A 10068-nucleotide genomic window follows, 5' to 3' on the forward strand; every position below is an offset into this window, starting at 1 on the left:
CAAGGTTTCATTTTGTTCATGTGATGTGTGCACCTAAACCACCATGTACTGCATGCGAGAAACCATCTTACTCTGCCACAGTCCACTATTGTCATGCAGGAAACCATACACGTTAAGAAAGGTGACATTTCTCAACAGAACCGTCTTAGCAGACAAGTGCAGATGAATAATGACTAACCAAACATGTGCTGTTCAGAAAGGTACCTTTTTGATTATATATATTATATATTCCAGCACATGAACAATTGCTCATTTGGATAGTTCAGATATATAGTAGAATACAATGTTGCTATAAGTGAAGCAATTTAAGTAGAAACTTGATGGTTTCTAGTGCATTGTGTGGTATGTAGGACTGGGCTACAAGGTATACGGCAAAGCATAAATAACGACATGGTCTAAAAATCAATACAACCCGCCTTTCTGTAAGGCTCTCAGAAACCTCAAAACATCTCGCCCTCTTCCTCTATGAAACTGAGAGAGAGCGAGCCATCATAGTCATTGTGTTCAAGGAATCATAGCTCTGACAAGCTCAGTTGAACATAGTGGACCATCAACACGGGATACTAGAAAACCAGACTTGATTTGTGAGTACAAATGTTTGATACTTTATTCTTATATTTGAATGGTTCACCATAATTGAATGCAGTATTTTTTAAAATACATTTAGATTTTGCTAATGTAGCAAATCATTAAAGGTTTTCACGGGCAAATGTCTTCACAAGTCCTTGTGTGGTCTACTTTAATACATATTTCTGCAGAAGTTTGTCTTTTTAAATCTGACAATATCATCCTTGACTTTGTTTTTGCTCCACCCAAAACATGCTGAATCTCGTAATGTTACAATTGTGATAATCTAAAGGTTGTGCTCTATCTTATGTACTGTTTCCACTGTAATGTTATCTGAACCAATTTGCAGAGAGGCCATGTCATGATATTCTAGTAAGTAAGATTATCCAGCATCTTGTAATTGCATATTAGGTCATCATCTAGCGTAAAACAACATTAAGTGATGTAATTTGTCCATCAAATATCTGTTAGGCGCTGTAACAATCTATGCTGCCTCACCCATAGAGCAGTCTGCTTGCACATTCAGACTGAAATTTATTTAATATATCTTTAGTATCCTAGGCGCTCTTTCTTTGCTGTGATATGCACATTAAACATTAACCCTTGTTTTGACAAATCTAAATAATGTCTTTAAAATCCCAGAGGTCTATTTATGGTTATCTATTGTGTTTATAGTGTGTATGCCCTAAATGAGGAACAGTGGATGACCCATATACATAACTACTCCCAAGTGTGCATAATTATGTGCAAGTGAGATACAAATATGCTCAAAACATTGATATTGAAATGAAACATTTATAACTAGTAAATTTTGCGTTTCCTTCGATACGGCAACTTCCTGTCACAGAGTTTCTATCTGAACAGTTTTTGTCCCCTTCCTCTTTCAACTGGTGCTTAGATGATCCATTAGCTCCTGTTCTCACTATCTGTTAATAGAATCATTTTATAAATGAATTGTAATTTGATTGGTCCCCTAAGAAAGAATGAGTACTGAAAAAGTATCCAAGCATAATTGCTGATCTTAAAGCTGTATTAGAATGTCACATTGGCTTATAAAAGCAAAAGCTGCAGTCCTATCATCTTTAAAGAAACTGATTCATGTAAAATGACACATCTTTTAAATACAAAACCAGCTTTGTGAGAGATGCATTTTAAAATGTCACAAGATAGATCACATGTATACTCAGGAACCCGGTCAAAACAGAGATGATAGTAGCTTGTTTCTATGGATAATTTTTCCTAAAAAAATCAAGGGCTTTTGATCTTGTGCTACATGATTACCCAGAGCCAGTGTAATGTTTCTTAATGCAGGATTACAGTCTATTTCCTCTGTATGTAATGCTATATGAAACCATTTACAGAGAGGCTAAGTTATAATATTCTAAAACAAAAAAAAATCCAATGCATTAGACACTGAATTCTGTTAGAAATGCATTTCCATGTATTATCTGGTAAAAGTTTTCCGTGATTGGACCATCATGGCCCATTCCCTGGATGCGATCATATAGCAAGTAACAGCATGAAGAAATATCAATAATTCAGTTAACAGAGGTCTATTAGAGATCTGCACTTGCACATATGAACTGAACCTGCTTTCTGACTTTTGTATTTGGTTCTATCTCTTGAATCTTTGAAAATCTGTAAATTATTTAAAATATAATTTAATTTAATAATTTTGATGAAGAATGGATATGTTGTGTATCCAAGATAACCACAGTTCCATTAGATGGGTTATGTGTTTAGATGCTCTTATTATCATGGCTGCATTATAACCACACCTCCATAATTGTCATAATTTATTTAATGTAGCAATGAGATGCACAAATGTGAGCCATTTATAACAGCAGCAGTAGTTCTGCATTTCCTTTGACTTTCTGTCATAGGGTTTCCATTTGGATCATTTGTGAAACCTTCCTCTTTTAATGGTTCTTATAACAAGACACTCTGAGATCCATTATGACTCTCAACAGAAGCAACTCTCAGTCACATTATATAAAAAATCATTATAGTAATTTGATTGGTAACAAAGGAAGCAACATTTCGTGAACTACCAACAAAGCACATCTTCTAATAAATGTCACATTTAAAAAAAAAAAAAAATCACCAGTTGTGGTCATGGCTCATATTTCCTAGGTTGTTTTTGTACGAAATTAAAACCTAATGTCCTGTATCTGCTAATATATCACTTTTATGGAGTTTACAGCTTCTGCTGTGAGACTAAGAAGGCATCACTATGAGTAAACCAAAAGACAGCAGCACCTCACCATTCACTCTGGAGACAGATGACCAGACAGAGGAGGAGAGGTCAAAGGCCAAACAGATGAAGAAAGGTGCCTTAAAGGACAAGAGGCCCATGGATTCTAACTACCTGGATGACATAGAGGAACCTACAACCACAATTAAATTTAACCTAAACTTTGACAGGTAAGTGGGGCTCCTTAATATATCAAACCACACTGGAGTGTATGACAAATATAAAGTCAGAAATCGTAACTTTAACAGATACATTCTGCATACAGGAGAATCGGAAAAGTAAAAGAGGAACCGGCTCAGCAGGACAGTGAGAGGTTTACCATCAAGCGTCTGTTTGAGGCCGTGTCAAGTGGCGAGGTGTCGAAACTGCAGGGTTTACATCAGTACCTGCACAAAAACATGAAACGCCTCACTGACTCTCAATGTAATTGTATTCAAGAAAAAACACACAACTGTTGAAAAGTTTGGGGTCGGTAAGAGTTTTGAAAGAAGTGTCTTGTTTTCACCAAGGCTGCCATTACTCCAGTCTTCAGTGTCACATTCAGATAATTCCTTCAGAATTATTTTAATATGCTGCATCGTTGCTTAAGAAACATCAGTGTTGAAAACATTTGTGCAGCTTGACATTTTTGAGGAAACATTTTTCTGGATTCTTTGATGAACAGAGTGTTCACAAGAACAGTACAAAAGGAAATATTTTGTAACATTATAAATGTCTTTATTGTTACTTTGGATCAATTTAATCCATCCTTTTTGAATAAATGCATACATTTCTTTTAAAAAAAAAATTCTCACTGATTCCAAACATTTGAATGGTAGTGAACAAAGAATACACAGAAGAGTACTGTGAATTCATGACTGATATTTACTAAATAATAAAATAACAGTTTTTTCTTCTTCAGATAAGTCTAATGGAAAGACAGCCCTGCTGAAAGCGCTTTTAAATTTGAGGCAAGGCGAGAATGACACTATTGAACATCTGCTGGACATTGCAGAGAAACTGGGAGATTTAAAAAATCTTGTCAACGCTGCTTACACAGACAGTTTCTACAAAGGTCAGAGCCATTATAGCTTCATTTTACATAATGTTTGATTATTAGATTAGTTTTATATTAGCTCAAATCTTGGTACATTTTTTATAAATCAACAGAATGTTGATCCTATGTAATCTATTTTACAATGTTATCGACTGATCTCTTTGGCAGGTCAGACAGCACTCCATGTTGCGATTGAAAGGAGGAGTGCAAAATTTGTACAGATGCTGGTTAAGAAAGGGGCCGATGTCCATGCTAAGGCCTGTGGGAAATTCTTTCAACCCAATCAAGAAATGTGCTTCTATTTTGGTAGGTCTAACGATAAGGTTGAACTTTGCAGGACGGATCATTCTGACAACAATTTATACAGTAGAAATTGAAAAATCTTCCACATAATGTTCTCAATGTTACAGACCCATTTTGTGGGTACCTGGGCTTACCTGTATCTTTCACACCTTCTGTGCACAGGCGAGTTGCCCTTGTCGCTGGCCGCTTGTACTAATCAGCCAGACATTGTAGACTTCCTTATGGACAACTGTTACCAGGCGGTGGATGTCAGGAAGAGGGACTCTCATGGGAACATTGTACTTCACGCACTAGTATCCATAGCTGATAATAGTCCTGAAAACACAGAGTTTGTTATTGCCATGTATGACCACATCTTAATCAAAGCCAACCAACTTCACCCAAAGATCAAACTGGAGGAAATCGAAAATAATAAGGGGCTCACACCAATCCAACTAGCCGCCAAAACAGGAAAATTGAGGGTAAACCTTTCCCCCCCTGTTGTTTACTGATTTTTGAGTGTGATAGAATATGAACAGTTTCAGTATGTTTTGCAAAATACCTACATTTATTTGAAGAAAGGATTGAAGCAGTGTGTGCCCAGTAAGTGTCAGTTCTGTTTTTGGATGTTCCTTGTTTTGTACAGATGATTAGTCTTCATGTGATTTGACATGTTATTTTCCTTCAGCAGGCATTAAATCAGACACCAGACTGATTCACAGTCATACAGTCATTGACTTATTTAACCTATAGTCACAGTTTAATGTTTTAATTTATTTTATTTCCTTTGTTCTATATTCTAGCTGATGTTGTTGCTGCATGGCTGATTACTAAAATTAGCACATTGCTAAAATTGACTAATTAAAAGATTTTTTAAAATATATGTTATTAGCATAGGTTTGAAAGAGCCTGTTTGATGAAATCATTCAGATGTAATTTTTAATTTGTTAACTAGCTGTTTGAGCACATCGTACAGCGGGAGTTTAAGGGGTGCAGACATCTGTCCCGCAAGATCACGGAGTGGGCCTACGGTCCCGTGTGCTCGTCTCTGTATGACCTCGCCTCCCTTGACACCTACGAGAAGAACTCCGCACTGGAAATAGTCGTTTATGGCAGTGAGATTCCCGTGAGAAGACATCCTGTTCATTTCATACTGATTAATTTTAGAATCTAAATTTTATATACTTTACTGAAGCAAAATCCCAGCTGAGAGGAATTGTTCTCAGAATTTTGGCTAACATTCTGGCAAGGTTCTCTCAAAGTTTTGAACAAATGTCTTTTCCAGTAACATTAATAGACTGCTCATTCAAAGTTGTCTGGTCTTTGATAACTTTAACGTTTTTTAAAGAATTAAAAAAACTGGACGTTTTGAGAGATGAGAGTAGCCTACATTTCAAAATAACATAGGCTATTTTATACCTTACAGGACGCGTTCACCCAAAAGGGGAATTCTGTCATTATTTACTCAATCTCAGGTTGTTCCAAACCTGTATGAGTTTCTTTTTTCTGTTGAACCTAGAAGAAAACATTTTGAAGGATGTTTGTATCCCCCCCCCCCCCCCCCCCCCCCCCCCCCCATACTATGATAGTCAATGGGGTCCATCAACTATTTCAAAATATCTTCTTTTGTGTTCAGCAGAAAAAAGAAACTCATACAGGTTTGGAATGATGAGTTTTGAGTAGGCCTACATGATGACAGAATTTTCATTTTGGGTGAACTATCCCTTTAATGGGAAAATTAGCAAAACATTCTTGAACATATTTTTGTTAACTGGGATGTTAATTTGGCATATGGATTCCGATAAATGCTATTGGTAGCAACATGTTTGTTTATTTCATCTCCTTTCAGAATCGCCACGAGATGCTCCATATTGAGCCATTTAACAGACTAATTGAAGAAAAGTGGGATAGATTTGCGCAACGGATGTTCATGTTCAACTTTATCGTTTATATGATCTACCTTTTCATCTTCACTGCTGTAGCTTATCACCGCGAAGAAGGGAAAGACTACAGTAACAACCAAGTATGTACACACAACAGTCCGGAGGTGGGGACCCATTCATTCATTCAAAATGAATGATTTTTTCTTCTTGAAAATATGCACACTGACCAGAACCAGACACTCAACTTTTTCCGAGTTCAAACTATTCATTATGCATGCTAACTGTAAATGTTTCACTACTTAATGCCATGTCTCATTCCCACTCTTTTCTTTCAGTCATTAAAGCCTCCGTTTCATTATAGAAAAGATAGCCAAGGCTACCTGCTTCAGACAGGACAGATCATAACTCTCATTGGAGCACTATACTTCTTTGTTAAAGGGGTATGTATCTGTTTAATATATGCTGTTGGTTTACAACAAATTCATGTTTAACTTTAAAGGCAAAATATTTTTTATTATTATTTATTTTTTACAGAAATAACTGCATTCCCTTGTCTTTCAAGTTAATAGATATGATAAGGAAGCGTCCGAGATTTCTGTCCCTGGTCATAGACGGATATACCGATCAGCTTTTGTGAGTCGCTTCATGTTTTATTTCAGTATTAATCACTTCCTAATACATGCTTGAAATGACATTCCTTGCCAATAATTCTACTAGTTAAATCTTATCACAGCGTGGTTAAGTTTTTGAAATCACTATTTATATACTCTATATTCACATGGCGAAACTGCACCAGTATAACTCATTTTTACTTCATAAAACCTTAATCAATAAGTGCATACAATGTTTACTCCCGCTAAAAGGCTTTTTGTTGCATTAGTTTTCTGCAGGCCGTGCTTCTCTTGGTCTGTGCTGTACTGTACTGTTTTGGTCAGGATGAATATCTGGCCTTTCTAGTGGTGAGTCTTGCCTTGAGCTGGGTAAACCTACTCTATTTCTTCAGAGGGTCCAAACATATGGGAATCTACAGTATCATGATACAAAAGGTAAGGGATATTTGTCTCTCTTATCCAGCACCTTTCACTCTGGCCTTCAGAGTAGAGTATTAGTAAAGTAGGGTGCTAAAAAGATGCTATGCAACACATTTAGTGCCTCCTTGTAGTATAGTCTAGTCCTTACAGTTGAGACAGGACCTACAGCATTACTTCCTGAGCGTAACACACTCGTACGCTCTTTAATTATTGTCAGATGATTCTTGGAGAAATTCGTCGATTCCTTGTTGTGTACATGGTCTTCCTCATTGGGTTCTCTGCAGGTATCCTTCTCCCTTGCATACATTCAGCAATGTACATGATTCTTTCATTACAATTAATTTAATGTTCATCATAACACAACAAACTGGCAACATTTTGGGGTCAGTTAGATTTTTGTTTTATAAAGAAATTAATATTTCTATTCAGCTATTGATCGCAAGTGAAAAAAATATCTATTTAAAATAAATGGTGATCATGCTGATAAATGCTTTTGTACTTTTTTATTCATCAAAGAACCCTGACAAAAAGTATCATGGTTCCCACAAAAATATTATGCAACTATTTTAAACTTTGATTATGATAAGAAATATTTCTTGAAGACCAAAATCAGCATATCAGAATGACTTCTGAAGGATCATGTGACCGAAGACTGGAGTAAGGATGCTGAAAATTCAGCTTTGCCATCACAAGAATAAAATACATTTTAAAATGTATTAAAATAGAAATTGGTTATTTAAATTTGTAATATTACTACTGTTTTTACCATATTTCTATTCAAATAAATGCAGTCTTGGTTTTATTTCAAAAACTTTAAGAAATCCCAAACCTTTGAACAGTAGTGTGTGTTGATGATTTGTTTCTTACTCATCAGCCGTGGTCACTCTCCTTGATGAGGAATCTATCAAGAATCGATCTCTTTTTAAGGCTGCTAATGGAAATGAGGACTGCAAGAAGCCCACGTTCAAGAACATCTACTACACCACTCTGGAGTTGTTCAAGTTTACAATTGGCATGGGAGATCTGGAGTTCACCAATGATTATAAATATAAGGAGGTCTTCTATGTGCTGCTGATTCTGTATATAGTGATGACGTACATTCTGATGCTGAACATGCTGATCGCTCTGATGAATCAAAGTGTGGAGGAGATGTCCGTTGACAGCACTAGCATCTGGAAACTACAGGTAAAATCAAAGGCAAAATGAAAACGGTCTACCCATTTCTACACTGAACTGATTTGCCATTTTAGTTGTTCAATTAGGCAATAAATATGATTGTTGATCACAGCGTGCTATCACCACTTTGGACATGGAGTGGATTCTTCCCCATTGTCTGAAGACAAAGCTTCGCTCAGGGGAAGAGAAGGACCTGGGCGGAGGGCAAGAGCCTGATCGACGCTGGTGCTTCAGGTGACCCTGGTGGCTTCCACAACATTTGAAGTTTGCATTTGTCTGTTATCTGAAATTGGATGATACATTATGAAAAGATGATATTAGCATCCAAACATAATAATGCCCATTTACCCTGTGTTACCCACTGTGTTTGCTATTAAACAGATATGAGTGAAACCGTAAACAATGAACAATCTTTCTTTCAGTGTGGAGGAAGTCAACTGGAACCAATGGAACAGAAACATGGGTATAATTAACGAGGATCCTGGGATGTGCACGAGTGTACCTTCCCCAACTAAACCTCAGAGAGGTAGTCAATGTTAAACAAATATGTGTGTATGTGTGTGTTATTTTAATCCTACATAATATCATATGTATTTGTTACAGAGCCCAGTCAGCGTGGACTCCTACAAACGTTCAGTAAGCGCTGGACACAGAGACGACCACACAGAGATGTACAGGAGCTGGATCCTCTAGCTGAGGCCTCTACCTCCGTCTGATGCTTTTATAATCACTATCTTTTGCACTATCTATTTTGCAATTCCCTTTCATTACAACTGGTGTAGGAATAATTATATTATATGACCGGATAAAACTTGAGAAGAGTTTTGCACCTATGCACCTCAAGGGTCATCATATCTTTTGAACGTTGTACATTTTTAAAATTAAAATGCATGTGTTGTAATTTAAGGAAGCATTTATGTAAAATTATAATTTTATACATGATATATCATATATACATCATATATAAACACACACACACACACTCACACTCACACACTCTTGGGTCAAGCTTGTGCACTAAAATATGTAATTTGATTATTCAAACAGTGGCAAGAAAATGGGCAGGATGGAAATAAAGAGCTGAAGTCCGCCATTGCTCAGCAAAGGATTTAGAGCTAGCTAACATGAGGATGTCAATTTGAAATTCATCTTTTGAAATGTTGATATTAAACTGATGTGTTTAGTTTAACTGGGCACACATCGCTAGCCCAAGTTGATGGTGGAGAACATTGCCACCAATATTCTCTATGATCAACGTAGTTCACGATGCTTTTGGGAAACACAGCCCCGGATGTTTTAGACCACAAAACATCAAATGTGTCTCAAACTGTCAGTTTAGACAGAGAAAAGTAAAAAATAAATAAATAAAACAAAATAAAATAAAAGATTTTGTGACATTGTCCACTCAAACTTGAAATTAAACAAAGAAAAAAGTAAGGTATTGTACTATTCAACCCAATGGTCACTTAATAAAACTAATACGATTTCCATTTTGCAAATATGAATATTTAAAAACATATATAAAACTTTTACAATAAAAGCACCACAAATAGCTACAATTTCCAACACTCAAAAATCACATTTCATGTATCTCCAGCCTTTCAAATGTGTTTATATACCAGAATACAACAAAATATACAAGATGCAAGAGTTGAGACGCATGCTGACATGAAAATGTAGGCTACTGCATTTTTAGAAGACCTAATATAGCCTATGCAAAAATGAAATGTTGGCTAAGCATCTTTTATTTCAGAACATTTATGTGCATCTATATCGTTATGTGTTTACATATACTGTACCGCTCACTTTTAACACATAATATAATGTAGGCTAATTAAT

The 10068-nt window shown here is 36.1% G+C and overlaps 1 protein-coding gene across 2 annotated transcripts; it reads left to right on the forward strand.

Annotated features, from left to right (window-relative positions):
* The first annotated feature begins 45 nt into the window (after nt 1-45).
* On the forward strand, nt 46-9614 carry trpv1 (transient receptor potential cation channel, subfamily V, member 1). 2 transcript variants are annotated; one of them, XM_077231463.1, is made up of 16 exons: nt 46-584; nt 2771-2991; nt 3087-3244; nt 3723-3875; nt 4026-4163; nt 4323-4621; nt 5095-5265; nt 5989-6162; nt 6358-6462; nt 6585-6655; nt 6903-7068; nt 7271-7337; nt 7928-8238; nt 8342-8463; nt 8652-8755; nt 8833-9614. In XM_077231463.1, the coding sequence occupies exons 2-16, from the start codon at nt 2801-2803 to the stop codon at nt 8943-8945; spliced, it is 2343 nt and encodes a 780-aa protein (XP_077087578.1). In that variant the 5' UTR covers nt 46-584; nt 2771-2800; the 3' UTR covers nt 8946-9614. The 2 variants fall into 2 exon arrangements, with proteins under 2 accessions (XP_077087578.1, XP_077087579.1); XM_077231464.1 differs by having other exon boundaries at nt 540-584; nt 2764-2991.
* The last annotated feature ends 454 nt before the right edge of the window (nt 9615-10068 follow it).

The sequence above is a fragment of the Siphateles boraxobius genome, unplaced genomic scaffold, assembly GCF_051911475.1.
Source record: "Siphateles boraxobius isolate OS27281-9 unplaced genomic scaffold, OSU_SipBor_1 16, whole genome shotgun sequence".
Classification (NCBI taxonomy): Eukaryota; Metazoa; Chordata; class Actinopteri; order Cypriniformes; family Leuciscidae; genus Siphateles; species Siphateles boraxobius.

Bases quoted from the DNA above. Each gene is read 5' to 3' on its own strand.
- trpv1 (XM_077231463.1), top strand. From the start codon at position 2,801: ATGAGTAAACCAAAAGACAGCAGCACCTCACCATTCACTCTGGAGACA. The intron at 5,266-5,988 runs GTGAGAAGACAT...ATCTCCTTTCAG, and splicing joins TTTATGGCAGTGAGATTCCC to AATCGCCACGAGATGCTCCA. The intron at 6,163-6,357 runs GTATGTACACAC...CTTTTCTTTCAG, and splicing joins AAGACTACAGTAACAACCAA to TCATTAAAGCCTCCGTTTCA.